This window comes from Dictyostelium purpureum, assembly GCF_000190715.1.
Source record: "Dictyostelium purpureum unplaced genomic scaffold DICPUscaffold_448, whole genome shotgun sequence".
Taxonomy (NCBI): Eukaryota; Evosea; class Eumycetozoa; order Dictyosteliales; family Dictyosteliaceae; genus Dictyostelium; species Dictyostelium purpureum.
In genome coordinates this window covers 1-23,941 of record NW_003519782.1, presented here as the reverse complement: position 1 = coordinate 23,941, position 23,941 = coordinate 1, and the positions used below count along the sequence as shown (strand labels likewise).

At 23.1% G+C, this 23,941-nt stretch overlaps 11 protein-coding genes across 11 annotated transcripts; 5 read left to right on the top strand and 6 right to left on the bottom strand.

The window, feature by feature from the left end:
* Positions 1-2,537: 2,537 nt before the first annotated feature.
* Positions 2,538-6,183, bottom strand: DICPUDRAFT_95866 (uncharacterized protein; the record flags this gene model as incomplete). Its single annotated transcript, XM_003293576.1, has 3 exons — positions 2,538-5,231; positions 5,292-5,704; positions 5,786-6,183. The coding sequence occupies 3 exons, from the start codon at positions 6,181-6,183 to the stop codon at positions 2,557-2,559; spliced, it is 3,486 nt and encodes a 1,161-aa protein (XP_003293624.1). The 3' UTR covers positions 2,538-2,556.
* Positions 6,184-6,392: 209 nt separating this feature from the next.
* Positions 6,393-6,895, top strand: DICPUDRAFT_158520 (uncharacterized protein; the record flags this gene model as incomplete). The annotated part of the gene is made up of 2 exons (XM_003293581.1): positions 6,393-6,587; positions 6,665-6,895. The coding sequence occupies 2 exons, from the start codon at positions 6,393-6,395 to the stop codon at positions 6,893-6,895; spliced, it is 426 nt and encodes a 141-aa protein (XP_003293629.1).
* A 95-nt stretch (positions 6,896-6,990) lies between these two features.
* DICPUDRAFT_99718 (protein phosphatase 2B) lies at positions 6,991-8,112 on the bottom strand (the record flags this gene model as incomplete). Its single annotated transcript, XM_003293575.1, has 5 exons — positions 6,991-7,179; positions 7,254-7,292; positions 7,375-7,520; positions 7,614-7,850; positions 8,049-8,112. 5 exons carry the CDS (start codon positions 8,110-8,112, stop codon positions 7,111-7,113), a joined length of 555 nt encoding a protein of 184 aa, XP_003293623.1. The 3' UTR covers positions 6,991-7,110.
* A 1,856-nt stretch (positions 8,113-9,968) lies between these two features.
* DICPUDRAFT_158518 (uncharacterized protein) lies at positions 9,969-11,066 on the bottom strand (the record flags this gene model as incomplete). Its single annotated transcript, XM_003293574.1, has 2 exons — positions 9,969-10,120; positions 11,036-11,066. The coding sequence occupies 2 exons, from the start codon at positions 11,064-11,066 to the stop codon at positions 9,969-9,971; spliced, it is 183 nt and encodes a 60-aa protein (XP_003293622.1).
* A 140-nt stretch (positions 11,067-11,206) lies between these two features.
* DICPUDRAFT_84171 (uncharacterized protein) lies at positions 11,207-11,988 on the top strand (the record flags this gene model as incomplete). Its single annotated transcript, XM_003293580.1, has 2 exons — positions 11,207-11,545; positions 11,731-11,988. The coding sequence occupies 2 exons, from the start codon at positions 11,207-11,209 to the stop codon at positions 11,986-11,988; spliced, it is 597 nt and encodes a 198-aa protein (XP_003293628.1).
* Positions 11,989-14,169: 2,181 nt separating this feature from the next.
* Positions 14,170-14,458, bottom strand: DICPUDRAFT_158516 (uncharacterized protein; the record flags this gene model as incomplete). The annotated part of the gene is made up of 2 exons (XM_003293573.1): positions 14,170-14,363; positions 14,446-14,458. The coding sequence occupies 2 exons, from the start codon at positions 14,456-14,458 to the stop codon at positions 14,170-14,172; spliced, it is 207 nt and encodes a 68-aa protein (XP_003293621.1).
* A 2,274-nt stretch (positions 14,459-16,732) lies between these two features.
* Positions 16,733-17,377, top strand: DICPUDRAFT_84170 (uncharacterized protein; the record flags this gene model as incomplete). Its single annotated transcript, XM_003293579.1, has 1 exon — positions 16,733-17,377. The coding sequence occupies one exon, from the start codon at positions 16,733-16,735 to the stop codon at positions 17,375-17,377; it is 645 nt and encodes a 214-aa protein (XP_003293627.1).
* Positions 17,378-18,494: 1,117 nt separating this feature from the next.
* On the top strand, positions 18,495-18,668 carry DICPUDRAFT_42301 (uncharacterized protein; the record flags this gene model as incomplete). The annotated part of the gene is made up of 1 exon (XM_003293578.1): positions 18,495-18,668. A coding segment is annotated over one exon (174 nt), but the record flags the coding sequence as incomplete, so codon positions are not given.
* Positions 18,669-19,104: 436 nt separating this feature from the next.
* Positions 19,105-19,293, top strand: DICPUDRAFT_158511 (uncharacterized protein; the record flags this gene model as incomplete). The annotated part of the gene is made up of 1 exon (XM_003293577.1): positions 19,105-19,293. The coding sequence occupies one exon, from the start codon at positions 19,105-19,107 to the stop codon at positions 19,291-19,293; it is 189 nt and encodes a 62-aa protein (XP_003293625.1).
* Positions 19,294-19,888: 595 nt separating this feature from the next.
* Positions 19,889-21,424, bottom strand: DICPUDRAFT_51067 (uncharacterized protein). The gene is made up of 2 exons (XM_003293572.1): positions 21,090-21,424; positions 19,889-21,017 (listed from the first exon to the last, which is right to left on the bottom strand). Exons 1-2 carry the CDS (start codon positions 21,297-21,299, stop codon positions 19,983-19,985), a joined length of 1,245 nt encoding a protein of 414 aa, XP_003293620.1. The 5' UTR covers positions 21,300-21,424; the 3' UTR covers positions 19,889-19,982.
* A 669-nt stretch (positions 21,425-22,093) lies between these two features.
* On the bottom strand, positions 22,094-22,848 carry DICPUDRAFT_84168 (uncharacterized protein; the record flags this gene model as incomplete). The annotated part of the gene is made up of 4 exons (XM_003293571.1): positions 22,094-22,138; positions 22,203-22,382; positions 22,454-22,553; positions 22,613-22,848. The coding sequence occupies 4 exons, from the start codon at positions 22,846-22,848 to the stop codon at positions 22,094-22,096; spliced, it is 561 nt and encodes a 186-aa protein (XP_003293619.1).
* Positions 22,849-23,941: the final 1,093 nt, after the last annotated feature.

Sequence of the window (23,941 nt, the reverse complement as noted above, 5' to 3'; positions counted from 1 at the left end):
AACCAACTACAAAACCAAAATCAAGATCAAGAACAAGATCAAAACAAACCCAAACACCAAAACCAATTTCAAAAACAAAATCAAAACCAATATCAAAACCAAGATCAAAACCAAGATAAACTCAAATCCCAACTTCAGCTCCAATACCACCAACTCCAACTCCAACTTTAATACCAAATCCACAACCAACACCAAAACCAAAAACTAAACCAAGACCAACTCATCCAAAAATATAAAATTCAAACAAAACACAATCCCATTACTTACATTACCAACCCCTCAAAAAACACCAATACAAAAATCAAAACCAAGATCAACACCTCAATCAACACCTAAACACATATTATTCCCAGTATAATAATAATCAATCATTTATATCAAATTATGATACAATTCAATCTAATTGACTTTTGAGCATACCAACTTTGTTCTGGCCAAGCAACTTGGTATACCATCAAAACCTTTTAGATGAATAAAACAATCGTAGCTCCATTATAACACGTGTACTGGTAGATCATTAATATCTGTTGAAAGAACTCACCAAGTCAGAAGGTGAAAGTTAAGCTCTTATCCCTACCAATCAAAAGATTTCATTGGTATTTTTATATTATATATTAGTTCACCATCAATTATAATAATTAAATTAAAAAACAACAATTAGTATGTTCAATTTAATTATTATCAATTCAGATTTCATTTTTATATTTCATAAAGAGTTAGTTATATATAAGATAATATATTAATAAATAAATAAAGATTAAAAATTTATAACATATTTTTCTTTTTTTAAGTAAATTAATTTATAAAATTTTTTTTATTGGTTTTTATTTTTTTTTAAATTTACTTAATTATTTTATTTAATTGATTTTTTAAAAAAAATTAAACTATAAAAATCCAAATTTTTAAAAATCTAAATCCTAAATTTCATTTTTTTCGTGTATAATACTTTATTTGTAAATCATTATTTAAAGATTTAATATATTAAAAAAAGGCAAATATAAAAAAATCAAAAAAAAAAAAATCGATAAAGTTATTGAGCTGAATACAGATAAAAAATATACAACTACACACAATTCTCAAAGAAACTATTATTTTTTTTTCTATCAAAACACTAATTCCTGAATTTTAAATTTATAATCAAAAAAACAATGAAAAAATAAAATTAAAAATTATTATTTTTAATTTTTTTTTTTTTTTTTTAATTAATTTTTTCAAAATTTTTTTTTTAAATTATAATTAATAATGATCCCAAGATATAAAATAAGTAATACCACCTCTATAATAAATAATATATATAATAAATACTTTTACTGTACAAAAACTAAAAAATACAATGTATTAAATAAAAATAATAATTTTAACTTTAATTTCATAAATAACAATAAAAATAATAATAATCATAAAAAAGTAAACAATTTATCAAATAAAAAAATAAACTATAATAATCATTATGAGTCATATGACAAGCCATGGCACGAGTTTGAAGGTTTCGAAAATATTCCAGTTTTAAGTACAGGTGTATTAAGTTTAGACTACAATTTAGAAATAGGTGGATTACCATTGAATCATATTACAGAAATTTTTGGTGACACTTCGACTGGTAAATCTACATTTGCATATTTATTAATTTCAGCTTTTCAACAAAACAATAACAATAATGGTAGTAGTAATAGTAGCGATGATAACAGAATACTTTATATTGACAGCGAAAATTCATTCAATTCAGAATGGGCCATAAAAAATGGTATTGATTTAAATCCAAATTTTACAATTTATCAACCTGACAATGCAGATGATGCATTCTCTTTAATAAAGAATTCAATAGAGGCTCAGTATTTTAAAGTTATTGTATTGGATAGCATCAGCTCTCTAATTCCACTAGATGACCTAAATACAAGTTTAGAAAAACAAAACAATAGTGCAAATCTAGATTGGATCTTTTCAAACCTAAAAGAAATTTCATCGCTTATCAGAGATTCAAATTGTTGCTTAGTTTTCACAAATCAATTAAGATATAAGTTTATAAACAATAAGCAAGATGAGAGTGATACTGGTGATAGTGGCAATATTGATAAGGTTCAATATGAATTAACTTCTTTTGGTAATTATTTTATTTTTCTAAAGATAAAGTTGTTATATAAACTAATATTATTTCTTTATTGTTTATAGCAAATTCAACACTAAATCAATTTGTAGATATTGCATTAGAGTTAAAAAGAGACAGATTTTTAATAAACCAAGAAAATAAAATTATAGGGATTAAAACTTTTATAAACATCAAAAAAAATATGTTGTTTCAGCATGGAGAATTTTATTCGCCCGATAGCAAAACCCAAAAAACAATCAATAATAAAATGTACAAAAAACAATTAAACAAATTTCAACCATTTATAGATATAAATTTTCAAGATGGTATTCAAAAAGAAAATGAAATTGTAAAGTTATCCAACGAATTAGGTCTAGATCATACAAACAGTAATATTGTAAACGAAATAAAATCTAAATTATTTAATAAATAAAATCTTAAATCTATATTTAGAAAAGGAAAAAAAAGCTTTATTGGAAAATTTTAAAATTATTTTTGTAAATTGGGTTATTTAAATTATTAATTAATTCTAATGTGATTATAGAGGATTGAGTTAATGATTTTAGTTGTACATTTTTAATTAGATAAAAACCATTTGAATAGGATTTACCAATCCATTTGTTATCTATATAAATATTTGTATATTTAATAGTATTGCTGTAGCTGCCGGTTGAAATACCCTCAACGTTCCAATTTAAAATTAAATCGTAGATATCTGAATTACTGTAGTTTTCTGTCATACTATATATATTCCAAACTTGGTCAATATCCAGATTTGAAATTTTTATATTATTGCCATTATTATTATTATTATTATACAATTCTAATGTTATTTCACCTAAATATATATTATATAGATTATTGGTCTCTTCTTTTGGTGATGATATTGAATAGCCTAAAGATTTAATTTCTTTTAGTTTTAAATTTTTTAAATTGAAAGAGTAGTCATCTATATTTAAGCTAAACTTTGAGTGGTGCCATTCGACTGAATTACCATCAATATCAGTTCCGATAATGACTTTGTCTTCAAATGAATCATTGATTGTTTGATCTTCATAGCTGTTGTTAATGTTGAATGGAAGCTTTTGCTCTTGATCTTTAATGGAACTTGGGTGTAAAATAATATTGATTTCTTTATTTTCATTTTCATCTGATAAAACTAAAATTAAACAAAGTCTATTACCACTATTACTGTTTGCACTCCATGTAAATGTTACCAATAATGATTCTTCTACATCCTCTTTTTGGCTTGGACTTGATAAAGGTACGTCAATTTTAAAGAGAGTTGAAATTGTAAAGTTTTGATTTAAATTCAAATTTGATACAGAGCTAAGAGTATTTTTATTTATAATTAAAATACTGCTACTTGAAGGACAACTATTTAATTTGCCCTTAATGTTTAAACTTGAACCACCTTGAAAAGATAAATCATATGATGTTGAATAATAGATTAAATTTGAACCAAATTGATTTCTATAGTCTTCACTAGAATCAGTAATATCTTGATCAGATAGATTAAACCATGCAGATTTATTTAAGATCAAACCTTTTTCCCAATACTTTTTACCTTTTCCTCTATTAAAGCTGCTAGAGAATGGTAATGATACAACTGGGATTCTTTCATTTGTAACAGATCTAATTGATGGCTCGTTAGTTAAATTGTTATTTAATAAAACTTGTACATAGAAACCAGTTAAAAGGATTTCGCAGTTACTATCATTACCAATATTTTCATTTGACCCAACTGTAACCTGGATATATTTAATAGATTCTTTATAGTCCGAAATATTGGTGCTATATTTTCTAAATTCTCCTAGGGTGGCAAGACTACCATTAATTTGATCCAGTAATACTGAAACCTGTTTAATTAGTCGATTATTTTCATCTAGTATTGACAATGAAACTGTGTTTGATTGGTCTGGTTTTAAAAATTTATAATAAAATTCAAATTCTATGATTGGTATTTGCTCTAATAAATCTTTTGAATAGAGTGAGTGTAAATCTATTACTTTTTTAAACTCTGTGATATTTGATGAATCTAGTGCTCTTGCTCTACTAAATGTAAAACAATTACCACCATTCAAACCGCTACCATTTGAAACGGACCATTTATAATAAGAGTTTTCGTTGGTTAAAATCTTCCAGTCTTTGAAATCACCATTCTCTGCTGAAGAGTTGTTTCCCAATATGTTTCTAACACCATTATTACCAAGCCATAATGTTCTTTCTTTTTCGATTATTGACTTATTTGATGATGGTGTTGATTCAAATGTCCATCCAGGAGCAAAAATTGCACTTGATAAATCATTTTTATTTGCTTCATTTAAACCGACTGATGTATTAAAATTACCTCCACCAAATGTACCTCTTCCCCATACAGTGGTCCAAGGCTGAACATCTAAATTTCTTTGTTTAATTTTTTCTGGTTGTTGATCCAGTAATTCTTTTGATTCTTTTAATAATTTTTCATTCCATGTATAGTTTAAAAAGATTCCATCGCAACTATTAAAATACTCTATATTTTCGTTGGTTAGTGCGTTTTGCCATTTTAACTCACCACTTTGAGTTACACTATCATACCAAATTACCAATGATCCGGGGATAGCCTTGTGCATTTCTTTGGTTAGATCGCTGAGGAATTTCTGATATTTCAAAACAATCGTACTGTCTTGTAATAAAGCTGTTTCTAAATTTAAAAACCATCCATCAAATTTATAATATTTACAAATCTCAACTAATTTTTGAATAAAGTAATTTTCTTGTTCTTGGCCACTTTCTTGACAATTATCTTGAATACCATTTACTATTAAACAGGCCTCTTTGTAACTTTGTTCCCATTCGAATATTATAGTACCCAGAACTTTGACACCATTTTTATGTGCAGTATTTACCCATGATGCAGGTGGTAACGAAATTCTATGATGAGAAAAATAAATGAAAATATCTATTAAATTCCAATAGTAAAAATTGTAAGAGCCTAAAAATATTTCTTCTACTTGGTCACCATTACTTCCAATATTTGTATTTGTATTATAATAGAAACCTTGTGGGTATCTGTCAAGTTGGTAACCATTTTTCATATCATGACAATGAATTCTTCTTGGATCTAATGAAGATTTTATTTTTCTATTTTGTAATGGTATATCTGATATATTTAGTTTAAAAAAGTTACTATTGTTATTAGTTGGTATTGTATTTGAGAAACTTTTATTAATGTTTTTATTATTATTATTATGAGTATGATTATGATCATGATTTATTGGTTTATTTTCTTTCCAATTTATTAACTCTAATAATGAATCTAGTGGTTTAACAGTCTCTCTTAATGAAAAGAAGTTTTGTAAATTTCTATTTTGTAAATTTGGTGGATAGGTTGGAGTGAATGTTGATGTTGATAATAATGAAAATGTGTCATGTCTATCATTGAAATGAATTGTTAAATTTGAATAGATAATTTGATGTAGCATTTCTTTATTTCCTAAAACCAATGGGCAATTTGATATTTCAATCTCTTTTTCAAATTCAAATTGTTTATAAATTTTAAAATTTAAATAAATTTCGGTAGATTTTAATCTATTACCACTTTCATTAAAATTTAATTTAAATATTAAAAATTCCCTATATAAAAAAAAAATAAAAAAAATTTGTTAATATTAAATTTTTCTATTTTATAAATAGTTATAAAATATATTAACTTACCAATTATAATATTTTAATTCATCTTTATTTTGATGATAAACTGATTCTAATGATGTTCTATTTGGAGTATTAATGTTGTATAATCTTTTATCAAAAAGCTCATTTCCTAAAAAGATGCCCAATTCTAATTTTCCATCTGATTGTTTTTGTGATAAAATTCTATTTGTATGATTAATAGAATCACTACTATTATTGCTATTGCCATAGAGTAAATGATTATCGTCTAATGGCTCCATATAAACCCATGTTGAAAAAGATATTGATTTGTATACATGATGATTAAAATTCTTTTCAATACTTGAATTTTCTTTAACTATATTTCTCCATGGTATTGTAATTTCATTATTATTATCTTTATTTCCTAAAATAATTTGATCAAATAGTTTATATGAATTCATATTATTTAATAAAAATAATAAATATAAATATAAATATAGTTAAATAAAATTTTTAAAGAAAATTATTTCTTTATTTATGATGTGGTGGATAAAAAATTATAAAAAAAAAAAAATTTCATTTATTAAAATTTTTTTTTTTTTTTAAATTTTTTTAAAATTAATTTGTTGAAAAAAAAAAATCATTTATTAAAAAAAAAAACCAAATAAAGATGAGCAGTCTTTTAATTGAATCAACACATACATCAGTTCAAGATGACTTAAAGAGCAATATCGAAAAGAATCATCCAGTTAAATCAAAAACAGTTTCAAAAAAAATTAATAATATAGATACCGATATTGCCATTTCAGTATTTGCAGATACAGTTTTTATAACCATCAGCCAAAATCAAAAATTCAATACATGGGTATGACTTTAGGATACGGAAAGTAATAATAGCAACAATAACAATAATACTAACACAACATTATTACTATTAAATAGATTAAAGCATATAAAAGTGAAGGTGTACTTTTAGATGAACCATCCTATCAAGTCGATGTATTATTAGGTTCAAATCAAGATACTTTGCTTGGTATTTATGCAAGACAATTAATTGAAAATATAGGTTTATCAAGTAGAAGACAATTATTACTTTCAATTTCGATAACTGATAAATCAAAAGATTCATTTAAACAAATTTTACAAACTATTTTTGATAATAAAATTTGGTAAAATAAAAAAAGAAAAGAAAAGAAAAGAAAAAAGTTATTTGTAAATAAATATTTTCAAAAAAAAAAAAAAAAAAAGAATTTTATTTATATTTCTTTATTATTTATTATTATAGGAAATTTATACTATTTAAATTTTGGGTGCACACTAAATAATTTATACAATTTATACATTTATTTTTGTTTTATATTCTTTTTTTTTTTTTTTTTTTTTTTTTTTTAGTTTGAGGATGGATCTGACCAATTTACACTGAGCTTTTCTTCAATACCTTCTTGGTTACCAATCATCTAATTAAAATAAAATAAAACAATATTAGTATGTTATTTTTTTTTTTGGTTATTTTTTGTAAGAAAATATTTACATGAAGGAATTCATCAAATGAAATTCTACCGTCTTTATCCTGTATTACATTAAATGAAGTAAGAGTGGGTTAGTATTTAATATTTTATTTATCTATTTTTGTGTGTGTTAGAAAAACTTACAAAATCGCCCTCAATAATAGTTTTATCTACAATTTGTTGAAGTTGTACATCATTTAAATTTGTGCCAACCATCATCTTTAAAACTTGGAATAATTCACCATTACTAATGTATCCGTCACAATCCATATCATAAATTTGGAAAAGGACTATAATTATATAATTTTAATTAAAAAAATGTTAATACTATATTATTATTATACTATTATAATTGTTATTATTATTATTATTGTTATATATACATTTTAATTTATCTTCTTTAGTTCCTTTGTGTGAAAGTGTTCCTAATGTACTAACAAATTCTGAAAATTCAATTTCATTATCTTTATTTTGATCAAAAATTTGAATTACACGTTCTAATAAAGGGTTTAATGCTAAATCTGGGATGGATAAAAATTCGTCAGTTGTTAGTGTACCTGACCCATCTTTATCTAACATTTGAAACCTTCTATATAATCTTTTAAGTTCAGCTTCTGAAACTAATAATTTTATTAATACCAAAATTATTAATTAATTAATTTATATTTATTTATATTTATTTATTTAATTGTTTATTTGTTTTTTATTTATTTTTTAATTTATTAATTTAAACTTATTATTATTATTATTATTATAAGTATCTTTATATTTGTTTAATATTTTTTTAATTATTATTATTTAATTAATGTTATACATACAACTTGTGCTGTCTTTCATTTGGTCTAATTGTTCTTTACTCATGAGTGATTGATTATTTCCCATTTTTTTTTTTTTTTTTTTTATTTATGTTGGTTTTTTTTTTTTTTTTTATAAATTATAAATTAAAAATAAAAATTAATAAAAATTAAATTATTGTGATATTCTGGGATCAAGAAGTTTTATAAAGTGTGTATGTGTGTAGTTGTGGGGGTGTGTTTTTGTTTTTTTCTTGGGTTAGTGTTATTTATAATTTTTGGAAATAAAAAAAAAAATATTAAAAAAATATTAAAAAAAAATTTAAAAAAAAATAAAAAAAATTAAAAAAAAATTAAAAAAAAAAATTAAAATAAAAAATATTAATTTAAAAAGAGTTATTTATATGATTTTTAATTTTATATTAATTTAAAAAATATATTATTTTTAAAAGGATATTTTCATAAAGTTATAGCGTTTATTTACTATTTATATAAATACCTTTATAAAATTATTAAAGACAATAAAAAAAAAAAAAAAAAAAACTAAATTAATAAAAAAAAAAAAAAAAAAAAAAAAAAAAAAGAATTTAAAAATCTGTGCACTTCTCCGGTTTTTTTTTTTGATTTTCAAATAAACAGAGATTCTGACAGATTTTTTAAAAAACACTTCAATATTCAACAAAAAATATTTAATTGAATAAAAATAAAAAATAAAAATAATTTCCGTTCCCCAGTGAGTATGAAAACCTTAAATAAATTATTAATTATATTTTAAATTAATATATTTTATTGGATAAGATCAACATATGCTAGGAATTAAAAAAAAAAATTAAAGAAACAAATCTCAACATTTAATAGCTTTTTGTTATTAAAATATTTAAATATTGTATCAATAATTATTTTAAATAATCATTTTGTAATTACTTATTTTAAAATTAAATTATATTTATTTGTTTTAAAAAAAAAAAAAAAGAAATAAAAACCTATTAAAGATTGTTATAATAAAAGAGTATAAAATTAAATTATATTTGAAAATATCAAATTTTTTGCTTCTTCATTTTTTTTTGTTTTATTCATTATCCACCAATTTTTGTCCTATACTTTTTAACCTTACCAATTAAACTGTATTATAAATTGTATATTATTTTAATCATTTAATTTTTAAATATATTTTTTTAATTTTTTTATTTTAAAAAACTATAATGTTTTAAAATTTAACTCTAAAGATGCCCGAGTTTAAAATCTTTCTGCATTTCTTAAAATTTAATCTTCCTTATGACTTCAGTTTTATCTAAAAAAAATTATTTTTCATCAATTTGACAGCTTAGCGAAGTGGTCTAACGCGTCTGACTTGAAATCAGATCTCCTCGGAGGCGCAGGTTCGAACCCTGCAGCTGTCGATTCTTTTTTGGAGATTTAATCTTCCCGGTGTTTATCTTTTGGGTGATTTTTCGTGGATTCGCAAGTTTTTGTGTAATGTAGATGGAGCTACTTTAGTTAACGCTCCTTGAGTTTTCTGGATTTCATATGAACCAACCTGTTTCGGCTTGAGCACCCTTGATTCATCAAACTATACTTGCTTACTTTCGAACTCTGTAATACTTAAACATACTAGTTCCATTGCTATACCTTTATACATTGGACACCCTAGGAGCTCCTTTTGAATATTAACTGATTATACCATCATAACTGCAATATATTTGACTTCCGAATCAGCTCTAACAATTGATATTAATTAATTAATAAATTTTTTTTTTTACTATCACCATAAAATAAAATTTCATTTTTTAAATTTTTCAATTTAATTTATTTTTATTTCATTTTTAATTTTTAATTTTAAATAATAAAAATTAAATAAATTTTTTTTAGTTAAATAATATAAAATTTATAATTTATTTTTATATTTTTTCTTATCAAGTATTCTCGAAAATTTTATAGTTTGGATTATTTGTTGATTAAAATACAATATAATGGCTCTCTGCTATTGAATTTAGCTTGGTTTTCTAAATCATTTGGATCGGGTAGAGCTTTATAATCTATACCTTGCATCAACGGTCTAATCTGATAGACTGTATCTTCCGGCTCGAATGAATCATCTGTTATTTCTTTTAGTAGGTGATTGATTGGTATGAATGTATGAAAAAGGCTTATAAATTGAATATGTTATAAAATAAATCTACCCTTCTAATTTCTAAAAAATAAAAATAATTCTTCTAAGCAGTCACTGGGGCAGTTATTGAAGTGATTTGTAAAGTCTATACTATCATTATTATTATAAACAATTTAAAAAAATTTATTGAAAATGTGCTAAAGTTGAGTTTAAATATTCTATTAGCTGTATTAGATTTTCCTTTGTTTTAAATTTTCGATGAACTGTTTACTATTTATTAAACATAGATATTATAGATATTTATTGATTCGGATAAATAAAGAATTAAAATTTAACTATATTAAAATTAAATATAAGTTTCTTTTATTTAAACATAATTATAATTAATTTAATTATATCATTATTGTTACCTTTATATTTTGCTTTATTTGATATTTAGATTTTATTTGTACATTTTAGCTTTTTTTAAAAGATTTGAACTATATGATGCATTTTTTGTCTAAAGTCTCTTATCAAACATGCAATATTTATTATTATGTTGATGATATTTATTATTATGTTGATGATAATGTGATTATTTCTGAATTGTAAACTATTTTTATCGATTTTAATGAATTATTTGAATAAAACGATTTAATTAATAATTTTTTAGCCATCTATTTAGTTTCTTAAAAAAAATAATTGACTTTTGCTAAATTATTTCAACAAAATTTTTTTTTTAAAAATTCGAAAAAAAATATAATTTTTATTATTTTTTATTTTTTCAAAATTTCTATTTACCTCAAATATTATGATTCCCATCAAAGAATAACAGAACTCAAGGTTGATTTACCTTATTTTATCACAACACAATTTGTGGATAAACATAACAAAACAATTGTTTTGTTACAAAAGGTAATACAAAAACGATCGAAGAATGGGTCAAGAGACATTGGTGAGGTACATATAAAAATTACCTAGATAAAAAGGAAAGAGAGCAAAAGTCAGCACCAAGGGTCTAGGAGTTCAATAATAAAGTAGAAAAATCAGATAAACCAACTGATGAAGAAAGGGTTAGGAAACCCTTTGTTAAATGGAGGCTATCATGCTTTTATTGCAAAAAAGAAGGACATGTCAGGAACAGTTGTCCAGATCTCGTAAGCCTACTAGTTTTGCAATGGGTGTGCGAATAGGGAAATATTATTTAAGTGCATTGATAGATACTGGTTGTAATGTCAATTTATTAAACAACAAGTATTGTGATGGGTTAAGAAGTATAGTAAAAGATATCAGAGTCAGGTATCCAATTGGTGATGTTTATAGGGAAGACTTTGCTAAGAAAAGTGTGGAGGCTACTGTTCAATTTAAAATATTGTATGGAAAGATGTCAACCGAAATGAAGTTTTATGCAATCAACATGGAGCATGATATGGTAATCGGGTTGGATTTTTTGGGAGATTCGGTATAGTCCTTAAGTATTGAAGATCCACACATTATAAAAATATTTAGGGATGCAGATAATGAAAAATTAGCTCATAAAGTAAAGTTAACCTTATTCGAAAAGGATAAGAAGGTCGTTAATAATCATTCGAAGGTGGTAGTTTTAAAGATCTACAGGTGAATAGTAGAATGTTAATGTCGATGAAGACTTTAGGAATAACCGTAATGAAAGGTGCGGTTGTTAACAACAAAACAAGTGATCAAGTTGAAAAAACAGATAAAGTAGTTAGTGAAGTAGCATCTAGCAAGGTGGTCCCAAAGGTAGTGGATGAATTAAATAAAGATAAGCTGGATGCGAAAATTAAAGAATATACAGATTGGGTTAATAATAGTTTCAAGGATTTTTACAATTTAGGAATCTTTACCAATGCTTAATGCAGATGAGCTTTTATATAAAATGAGAAATGCTAAGTACATTTCTTAATTAGATTGGAAATCTGGGATCCATCAATTGTTATTACATCCAGACGATCGTCATCATACAGCTTTTAGAGCCGGTGGTGAACAATTGTATCAATTCACTAGAGCTCCTTTTGGTTTGAAGAACTCTCCAGCGTATTTCAACAAGTTCGCTCAATCAGTTTTGGAAGGATTTGAAAAGTTTTAGTTACGATAGAGGAACATATGGGACATATTAAGATGGTTTTGGAAAGATGCAGGAACAGCAAGGTCTTTTTAAACAGCAAGAAATGCCAATTCTTTTGTATTGAAGTCGAGTTTTTGTGTCATGTTATTAGCGCGGAAGGAATTAAGGTTAGAGGTTCAAAGATAGCAGCCATTCAGGAGTATCCTAATACTTTGACGATTTATTAATTCATACTCGTAAAGAATATCACAAACATGTAGTTGAAATCTTAAGAATGTTACTGTATTGCAGAAAGTATGTGATATATATTGCAAAGAATAAATCACCAATCAATAATGCACCACAAATCAATAATAACAACATCAACAATAAAAAACAAAATATCCCAAGAAGCAGAGTTACCAACCTACCAATTCATTATTAAACAGAATCAGTTTTGGATATTTAAGTTTAAACTCTAACATTGAAATAATAGATGACAACAACACTCACATAGATAAAGACTCAATATATGATAATAACCAATATCAATCAATATACATAGATCCAAACTCACCTAAAAAGGGGGTTAACAATCATATATATAATTTATAAATATGATAATAAAAATAAATCAATGGAACGTCAGAGGATGGGGAATTGATGCTACATTCAATAACAAAAATAACTATATAAATATTCACTCACCCCAAATATCCAACTCAATAACAATAGTAAACGAACTTAACTCAAACCAACAATAATAATCGACATTAATTAATAATAATCAACAATTTGTAATGTATTCATATGCATTTTAGAATTAAATGAATATTACAGTTATAGTTATATCTCAACTAAATAATATATTTATATTTTCCTTTATTTTAAATTAAAAATTAAAAATAAAATAAAAATAAAAAAATTGAAAAATTTAAAAAATAAAATTTTATTTTTTAGTTTTCAGTTTTCGGTTTTAGTTTTCACAAACAAATAATTGTATATTTATTTGATTATTAGAATTATTTATATTTATTATTTATCTATAACTAAAGTAGCTCCATCAACATTACAAATTATTTGTAATGTATTATCATCAAAATTCACTTAATTAATTAATTATAACTTAAATAGTCATTTAATCAAACAATTATAATAATTAATAATTTTAATAATTAAAAATAATTTAATTTTAAAAATAAAAAATAAAAAAATAAAAAAATAAAATAAAAAATTTTCGAATTTTTCGTTTTATTCAATTTTCTCATAAACTTAAAAATCATATAATTTATTATCTTTATTTTTATTGTTTATTAATTATTTATTTATACTTTAAAGTTCATTTACATTACATATTTTAAAACTTAAATCCATTAAAAAATCGCCCAAAAGATAAACACCGGAAAGATTAAATCTATAAAAAAGTATCGACAGCTGCAGGGTTCGAACCTGCGCCTCCGAGGAGATCTGATTTCAAGTCAGACGCGTTAGACCACTTCGCTAAGCTGTCAAATTGATGAGTTTTTTTGAAATTCGTTCGTCCGCGATTTACCGCAATTAATATCAAATAATAAAATACTTGTTAAACTTTTTTTCATTCAAATTGACGGGATATCGATTAATATTTGAACTAAATGGGGTATTTATATTACAATTGGCCAGTTTGGAAATAAAATCAGAGAAATCAAGAGTAAATAAAGTTAAGTGTAATTTAATAAAAAAAATTAGTGAATGTTTAATTGTTTTTTTTAAAAAACAAAATAACTTTTTTTAAAAAAATTATTAGGGTGCAAATAGATACATTGCAATTTTCTTTTTACACTCCTTTGCCTCATATTGTTCAAATTAATTTTTAAAAATTAATTATTTTTGGAAAAAAACAATTAAAAAAAAATAGTTGTAAAAACAATAAATTAAATAGAGTACATGTATTGTAAACTTAATAATAATAATGATATACATGTTGATTGGACTTTATTTATAAATTTAAATTAGAAAAGCATAACATGTTGTGGATTTTTTGGTTCAGAGGTACCACAACAATCTGATGGGGGTTGGTTATTTGGTACTACAAAACTAGTTTTATTATCATCAAATTTAATTGTTTCCCCAGAGTTTTGATTGTTAACTAACTGGTTTTCCCCATTAACATTATGTTGAACTCCACCAATTATTTGTAAGCAACCTATAATAGAAATTAAAATTATTATCAAATTATTAATAAAAATATGATAAAATTTATGTAAATTTTTTTATTTATACAATACGAATTAAAGTCATTTTTTATAGTATGTATTAAATTTTTTTTTAATATGTATTCCTTCTAATTAATATTTTATTTAAATATTTTTTTTTAAAAAGAAAATAGTAAAAAAAAATTAAAAAAAAAAATTAAAAAAAAAATTAAAAAAAAATAATTAGTAATATAAATATAGTTAACCGGTTTTTGGACATAATAAAAGAATTTATATTAAAATATGTACGATCAAATCATGATATATCCCAAATAGTTATATTGCCCATTAAATTTGAAAATTAAACACACCATTTTTTGGAAACTTTTTTTAAAAAAAAAAAAAACTATATTTATTATTTTTGTGTTTGCACAATGTTATACAATTTCATAAATTATTTAATATTTATTTACAAATAGGAAAAAATAAATCTTTTAAAACATTATTAAAAAAATAATATTTAATCCAAATTTAGATAATTTGTTTTTTTACATATCCAATTAAAACATAAATATTTATTTTTTGAATTTTTTTTATGTGCTGATAGTGTGTTAATGTGTGTTAGTTTATGTGTGTTTAATTATATTTTTAACCACTTTGAAAATAAATATTAAAATGGAAGTTATTATAATACTAATTAATTTTTTCTGAGATTTGAACACTGGTAAATTATAATAATTTTCTATTTTTTTTAAATAAAAATATTTTTTTGAAAAACAAATGATCGTAAATTAAAAACTAAATTATTCTCTTCGATGCTGCTATTAACATAGATTATTAATTTTTATTTTTAATAGGTAGGATCTGGGATTGCAGAGTTGAAGAAACAAGTTAATATCGGCATTTTTTGTTTTTTATTTTTTTCAATAAGAAACCAATATCATCTTCAATGTCAGATTCTTTTGTTTCTTTAAGTTGGCAAACTTTAATATTTTAAATAGAACTATTTTATTTTGTTAGGCAAACTCTTTTCTTTCTCCACCACCCGTATTGACAAGTTTTTCATTTAAAAATCGTGTAAACCGTTGGCTAAGACAGCATTTACATTCTTCTCTGAAAGATTTGTTTTTAACCTACCATATTCATCGTTATATTCTATTAATATACTATTTTTAAATTATTTTTAGCTAATTAAATAACATCGACTCAATCAAAGAACAAACAAACAGTTTTTTAGAAGTAGATGATTTCCATAATTAAAAACATTAATAATAAAAAAAATATAATCAAATTATATTAAAAAAAAAAAAATTAAAAAGAAAAATAGATGGATATTTTTTTATGGCTATGCTTATTTTATTTAATATATTTTGAGATAGTATTTTAATGAGATCCTTTTGACTTCCTTTAATGAACCTGGTTTTATTCTTTCTTTTTTCTTCTTTAGGTTAAATGACCTGCAATTTTGGAAATGGTTGATTTTAATATATGTCGAGTATTCTTATACAACTATTTCTTAGTGATGATCGATTGGTTAATATCTGCAATTTTATGTTCAGGTTATAAGTGTTCCAACAAGCTATCAATTCTCTTTTTAAATTTTTATTTAATAACATAATTGATTTAGAAACTAAAAACAAATTAAATAAAAATGACGTATTTGATGAATAAATGAAAAAAAATTAAAATTAAAATTAACTTATACTAACTCTGATATATTTGTTTGTTAAAAAAGAGATAAGTATTATTAAATTAATATCTTTGTTAATATTTTAATTAAAAAATATATTTTTATTATTTTTTTTTAAAAAAAAAAAAAAATTTTTTTTAAAAATCAATAAATTAAAAAAATTTAATTAATTAATAATTTAAATATGATTAACATAAATTTCATTCCTTACATTCAAAGAGAAAATGGCCCAATAAAGAAATTTTGGGGTAATATAAATTATTATAATTTTTTTATTAATGCGGATCTATAAATTTATTACTATTTTGATCACAACTGTTTAAATTCATATAAAAACTGGGTTGCCATAACCCCCCTTTTTTTTTATAATCACTTTAGATTCATTTCTTTTTGTGGTAAATTTCATTTTTTTTTTTATTTTTTTTAAATTTTAATATTTTAATTTTTATTTTTTATTTTTTTTAAATTTCATTAAATTCATTTACATTTTTTTTTTTACAACTTTTTTTTTTTTTTTTTACAATATACTTTTTTTTTTTTTTTTTTTTTTTTTTTTCTTTTTTCTTAACCCCCAACTTTTTTTTTTTGTTAAAGTATTTTTTTCAAAAAAAAAATTTAATATCACCAATAGTTCTCAACATCACATCAAATAAATCACCATCAGATCAACCACTTTAATTCAATACAATAATGGATTTTTCAGATTTGGTAGTTTACTTTTTTATGGCAGTAATTAGTTTTTTAATTGGTTTTGTATATGATTGTTCAATCCTTTATATAAAATTAAAACAACAACAACAAGCCAGAAAAGATTTAGAAAAAGAACAATTATTAAAGATTTCAAATTTAAAACATCAAATTAATAAATTTGAAATAGAAAATAAAATCGATCATAATAATCTATCAATTGAATCAAAAAAACAAGAATTAATCGATCAAATAAATAAAAATGAGCTAGAAAAATTAATTAAAGTTACAGATGACCAATCCTTAGAAATTAACCAATTATTTAGTTTAATAAATCAACAAAAACAATCATCCCAAGTCAATGAAATTAAACAAGGTAGTTTGGTTAAAGAAATAGACTCTATCAAAATTGAGTTAGATAACCAAATTAGTAATTCAAATCAATTACAAGATCAAATATTAAAAAAAGATGAAATGATCCAATTGCTTGAAAGAAAGATTGAAGCAGAACGTCAATCTTTATACCAGCTCTCAAATGAACACATTCAAGCATTGGAGAAATTAAATTTTAAAGAAGGTCAATCAAAAACTTTAAATAAGGAAGAAAATGATGAAATTTCAGATATTGAAGAGAATGAAGACCATTGAAGTCTCATATTTAGGTGATCATAATTTGTTTCGAAGAAGAGTTTATTTTATATCAAGATAGATCAAATCCAAACATTGATAACCTTATTGATATTGATTCATATTGAAATCGATTGTGATAAAATTAATTCAATATCTTCTTTCAAGTTCGCATATGAAAATGAGGAAGACTAAATTATTAATTATATCGTTCCATTCTATGTTTCAATTTATGATTTTGATAAAGTTGCTAACAGTTATCAAGTGTATCATCAAAGAAATAATCTAATCTCAGAAATCGAAGAAATTATACACAACAGAAAAAAGCTCAAATATTATAATGTTCCAGTATCTATTTTATTAAATTATTAAGGTAACTATAAAGATTATATTTACATAATTATTATCTTTAAATATAAAAAAAACTAATATTTAATTTCAATACTTATTTCATTATTTTCAGTTTCAACATGTTCTTGTTTCAAATCACTTTTTCATTTAAAAGCTCGCAGTCAATTCACCACCACCACCACCACTTAGGGTCTTCAATTCCAGTGTTTTTAGAAAAGGCTCTCATTCAGGATTTTTATTTAAAAGTTCACAATTCACGCCCACCACTACCACTACAATCCTTCAATGGAATCACCATATTAAAAACTATTAATATCAAAAATTCATTACGATTAACTATAATAATTAAATTAAAAGTTTAATAAATTAAAAGATTTTATCAATTTTTATAACTTAATTCTTTATTTTATTTTGTGTATTATATTTTATTTTATAATATTTTAATCTTTTACGATAAAAAATCTGGTATTATAGGGTAATTCTATTTGATTAACGGTTTTATTACAATGATTTATGACTAAAAATTTCAAAAAAAAACTTTTTAAAAACTATGCCTCTTCAAATTGTGGATTAAATACTTTCATATCCTCGATTGCGAAATATTTGGAAACCACCTGCTAAGTAGTCGAGGAATTTATGTTTCTTTTCTATTTTGGTTTCAAAGAATCTTAAAATACCTGAATTATTGTAACCTGATTTGATTTTTTAATTGATTTTATAAAAATAAAATAAAATTATTTTTTTTTTTTTTTTTTTTAATTATTTTATAAAACTAACTACAGATAATGGTATCAGTAAAATTATAAAAACAAGTGGTAACGCAACAAACTTTCCATTCGATGGTGATCGAATCTATATTCATTTAATTGGCAAAATCATTGAAGGAACAATATTTGAAAACACTAGAGAGAAATCAAGCTTTTCAATTATTTTAGGTAGTCCAGAAGAACCAATCAAATGATTCAACTGTGCAATTAAATATATGAAAAAAGGTGAAATCTCAACATTTACAATTAGAGCAAAATATGCATATGGCAGCGCGGCAATGGTGACCTAATACCCTAATGAAACTTGTATTTATTTTTTTTTTTTTTTTTTTTTTTTTTTTTTTTTAAAAGTGAAGATGATTCTTAATGATATATTAAGTCATCAGTTTATTGTGTTTGGTATGTGTTTAATGCTTATATGAGTTTTACCACACTGCATACAAGTTGGGCACGGTAACGTCAAAATTAAAATTTTAATAAACACCGGGAAGATAAGGGTTTAAAAAAGAACTTAGCATCTGTAGGTTTCGATCCTACGACCTCAAGGTTATGGGCCTTGCATTCTACCCCTGAATTAAGATGCTATTTGTATATTTTCTTTAAAAAACCCCTCAATTTTGGCCGAAATTGATGTTTATCTGCGCATCAGCATGGGAAAGAGAAGTCAAAAATATTAATAGAATATATAAGAAACTTCATTATCAAGATCCAGCTAGTCAGAGACACCACAGAATGAAGATAGTTAACATGCTAAAGAAGATTGGCAAGATATGGAATTTAGATATATTTAGAGTGAAAATACCTATGAATTACAAATAAAAATTAAATAACAAAAATTACCAAAAAAAATTAATCAACAAAAATTAAATAATCAAAATTAAATAACTAAAAATTCTTTTAAAAATAAATTAATAAAAGTCGTGTTAACCTTTGCATCATTCTTATTGAAAGGGTAAGTCAAAAATTCGTGGTTAGCAATTAATACAAAAAAAAAAAATGATGTTTATCAAGCTTAATTTTAAAAGTTTAACAATATATGGAATTCAAGATATCTTTAGAGTGATAATACATTAGAAAGCTATTGAAGGATTAAAAATAACATAAAAATTAAATAACAAAAATTAAATAACCAAAACTAAATAATCAATATTAAATAACTAAAAAAAACTTAAAAGTAAATTAATAAAAGTCGTGTTAACCTTTGCCAAGGGATAAATCAAAAATTCGTGGTTGTCAATTAATACAAAAAAAAAACCTCTCTTTTTTAAAAGAAAAAAGCATCTTTGGAATAAAAGCATTTACCAAACAATATTAATGTATTTCAAATATAAAAAAAATAAAAAACTAAATAATCAAATGAAATGTAAAATATTAAATAAAAAAATGAGAAATTTTAAAATATAAAAAAATAAATAATTTAAAAACATAAATATATAATTAAAACTTTATTAATTTTTATATGTATATTAGATTAAATAAAGCTAACCTAAAACTTTTTAATTAGTTAATTAAAAATTAGCATTTCCAATCATGTGGGAGATACGAGCTGCTAATCTTTTAGCATCGTTTTGACCTTTCTTATCTCTTAATCTTCTTTCACGTTCTTTTTCTTCTAAGTTGTGGGTAAATTCATTGAATGGGTGATTACCGAATTTACTGAAACTCATACCACCATTACCGAATTTGTTGAATTTATTTAAGTTGAAGCTACCAAAAGAGTTGTTTTCACGACCGAAACGATCAAAGATGAGATCTCTCTTGTAATTATTGTTATTGTTATAGCCTTTAGTAATTGTAGCATAGTTGAAACCAGTATGACGAAGTTTTGATTGACCACCACTGCTTTTGATAAGATTACTTGTTCTCTTTGCAAGAGCTTGATGTTGTCTTTGTCTACCTTTATCTTTGATACGAGCTTGACGTTCTTTTTCTTCTAAGTGAATAATCTTTTCAAGTTGTTTACCACCTCTTCTTAAAGTTGATCTTGGGTTCATACCAAGTGATTTCATGTAACGAGAAACTTTTTGAGCATTCTTCTTCTTTTCATTTTCACCTTTAACATCTTTAATTCTACGTTCACGTTCTTTTTGTTCTAATGATTTAACAAGTTTCAAATCTTGAATACTTGATTTACGGAAGGAAGCATCTTCGAAACGTGAGACCTTACGATTACTGAATACATCATCACGAACACCACGGCCAGCAATCCAACTTGAACGTGATAACATTGGATCATTTTCTTCCATTCTTCTTCTTCTTTCTTGTTCTTCCATTTCGATAATATTTCTTCTGCTACTATGTTCTTCACTACCCATAAGTGAAATATGTTGAGTATTTTTACCACCAGTCTTTGGAATTAATAAAACCAAAACACCATTTTGGAATTTAGCTTGAATTGATGATGCATCAATTCCTTCTGGTAAAGCGACTGCTCTATGAAATTCACCGCCACTATAACGTTCACGACGATGGAATTTCCATTCATCTGATGAATGATCCATTCTTTGACCCTTAATTGATAAGAAACGACCATTTACTTGTACCTTTTTTTAAAAAAAAAAATACATTAATACTTTAAATTTAATATTTATTTTTTTTATAAATTTTATACATACATCCAAATCTTCACGACGGAAATTTGGTAATTCTAAAATTACTTTATAATAGCCTTTGTTTTCGCAAACATCCATTCTTGGCTTCCAACCCCAATCCATTGATGAGGCAGCTGATGGAGCAGAATCGGTCCAATTTCTTAAAGTTTCGTCAATTGAATGTCTAAGATTACTTAATTCTTCCCATGGATGGGTTAACCAATTAATGCTCATTTTGTTTGTTTTATTAAAATATTTTATAAAAATATAAAAGAGTTATTTAATTATGATTTTAAAAAAAAAAATATATATATTTATATATGATTATAATAATATTATTTATATAAATTATATTTATTATTAATGAATATTTAAATTATAATTTATATTTTTAAAAAAAGAATTATTTTTATTTTAAAAAATAAAAAATATAAATAAAAAATAATTTTATAAATAAATAATTTTTTTTTTAAAATTTAATAAAATATTCGAATCGATAAAGAAGGATAAAATAAAATAATAGATGCTATCCAAATAAGTGGGGTGATATTGTATTGGTGATATGAGATTAATGAAATAATAACATTTAAAGTAGTCGTGGTGGTAGAGTGTGGGGTGGAATGTGGTGAGTTTATTGAATAATCTGCCTGAATTAGTAATTAAAAAATATTATTTCCAAACCAAAATCGAAATAATAAAAACACATTATTTTAAACCCACATTAAAGTAATTCTTTTTACTTGAAATTTTTATTTCAATTTAATTTTAACACACAACCACACTTTTGAAAATTAAAAAAAATTAAAAAAAATTAAAAAAAAAAATAATTTATTGGTTGTAAAGAAAAATAATTTACTTTAATTAAATTTTATTACAATGAATATTTTATATTACCATTTTGATTTTATTATTTTTTTTTTGTTATTATGGAAAAATTAAAAAAAAAAAAATTAAAAAAAAAAAAAAAAAAAAAACAATTATTTGAATATCTTTTTACATGCTATTTTAAACTAATACTAATTTTACAATTATTGAACATTTGAAAGTAAATCTGTTTGGAATCCAAGTTCAGCCTAAATTAAATTAAAAATATTAGCTCAAATTTTATATTATAAATATAATATATTTAATATTTACCATTAATTTTTTAAAACCATCAATAAAATGTTTAGAAAATTTCTTTAAAATTTGGGCTGGTACTACATCATCCAACTCATCCTCATCCAACTTCATTAAATTTTCTTCCTCTGCTGATCTTTGCATTAAATCTAAAAAACCCCGAAAATCACCACCATAGTAGTTTTTGATTGATAATATCTAAAATAAAAAAATTTATTAATAATAATTTCAAAATAAAAATATTGATAATATTTAATTTAACTGCATACCTGATACATTTTTTTAATTGCATCACTGGTTAAATATAATTCGTTGTGGGCATCAAACTTTTGAGTGTAATTTGGGTTTTCTGTAAATAGTTTTGTGAACCTAAAAAAATAAATTAATATTTGTTTGAGTAGTGTTATTTATTATTTCTATCTATTTACCATTCTACAAAAATTCTATCATCATTTGAAATTTCGTTCCACATTTTTAAGGTACAATATGCTTGAAATTTAGATTGAAAATCGTCTTTCCTACCATTTAATAATGCTTGAGATGCATACGTCTTTGCAAATTCTAAAATGTCATGGAAATAAAATCTACCGGTCCTCCTTTTATCGATTACAAATAATGTTCCAAGATGGCAAACGTCGATTGTACTCTCCCTGGGAGGTTGCATTAATAATAACTCATCCAATAACTAGATAGATTTGTTGTGAGATTTTTTTTTATAAAAAAAATTAATAAAATAATAATAAAAAATAAAAAAGATTATGATTAAGATATTATTTGAAAAAATTTTATTTTCGATAGGTAAAGTTAATAATAGATACAGAAATTATCTTTTGATTAAATAAAATTTAAAAACAAAAAAAAAAAAAAAAAAAATGCTACAAATAAATATTTTTTACAATGCAAGAAAAACAATTTCTATTTTTAAATTTTACTGGTTGTTTATACATTATAATGTTAAATTACAAATATTGAAAGGGAGATAAAGAAGTTTTTTTTTTTTTTGTTTTTTTGACTGGGTGAGAATTTGATTTAAAAGGAGATTTAATAAATTAAATTATTTATGTTGTAATTTATTTATATCTATATTTGATTAGTTCTTTTGTTTTTTTTTGTTTTACCCCTTTAACACAAAACACTTATAATTTGTTATTATTGATTGTTTTTAATTTAATAATAGAGTTATATTGAACCCCCATCTCTTTTATAATAATTTTAGCGAAAAAAAAAAAAAACAAAACAAAATAAATACCCCACTTTTAAAATACAAACACACTTTTTGTATTGTGCGAAAATTTGATGTGTGTAAATACGTGAATATATAACACACAACTTTAAAAGGATGATATATTAAAGCTAAATCGCTTTTGAGAGATGGTGTTATGTGATAAATTATGATAAATAATAATTATATCATTATGCAATTATTTGTATCTTTTATTTCTATTATTATTATAATAATTATAATTATTATAAATAAATAGTCAAACACATACCAAGTAACCTCTATTTGTTGCATCTACTCTTTGAAACTCATCATGAATTGAATTTGTTAATGATTCTACGTTTCCCATTATAATGTTAATTATTTAATTTATTTTTTTCTCTCTTTTTTTTATATATTGAAATTTAAAGAAAACTTTAACACACAACACACAAAAAAGAATATAATAAATACACAAGAAAAAAAAAAAAACTAGTAATGTGTGAGATATAATCTATTTTTGCTCATATTTCTATAAAAAAAAAAATTAATAAAA

Bases quoted from the DNA above. Each gene is read 5' to 3' on its own strand.
- DICPUDRAFT_51067 (XM_003293572.1), bottom strand. From the start codon at position 21,299: ATGAGCATTAATTGGTTAACCCATCCATGGGAAGAATTAAGTAATCTT. The intron at 21,018-21,089 runs GTATGTATAAAA...TTTTAAAAAAAG, and splicing joins TCCGTCGTGAAGATTTGGAT to GTACAAGTAAATGGTCGTTT.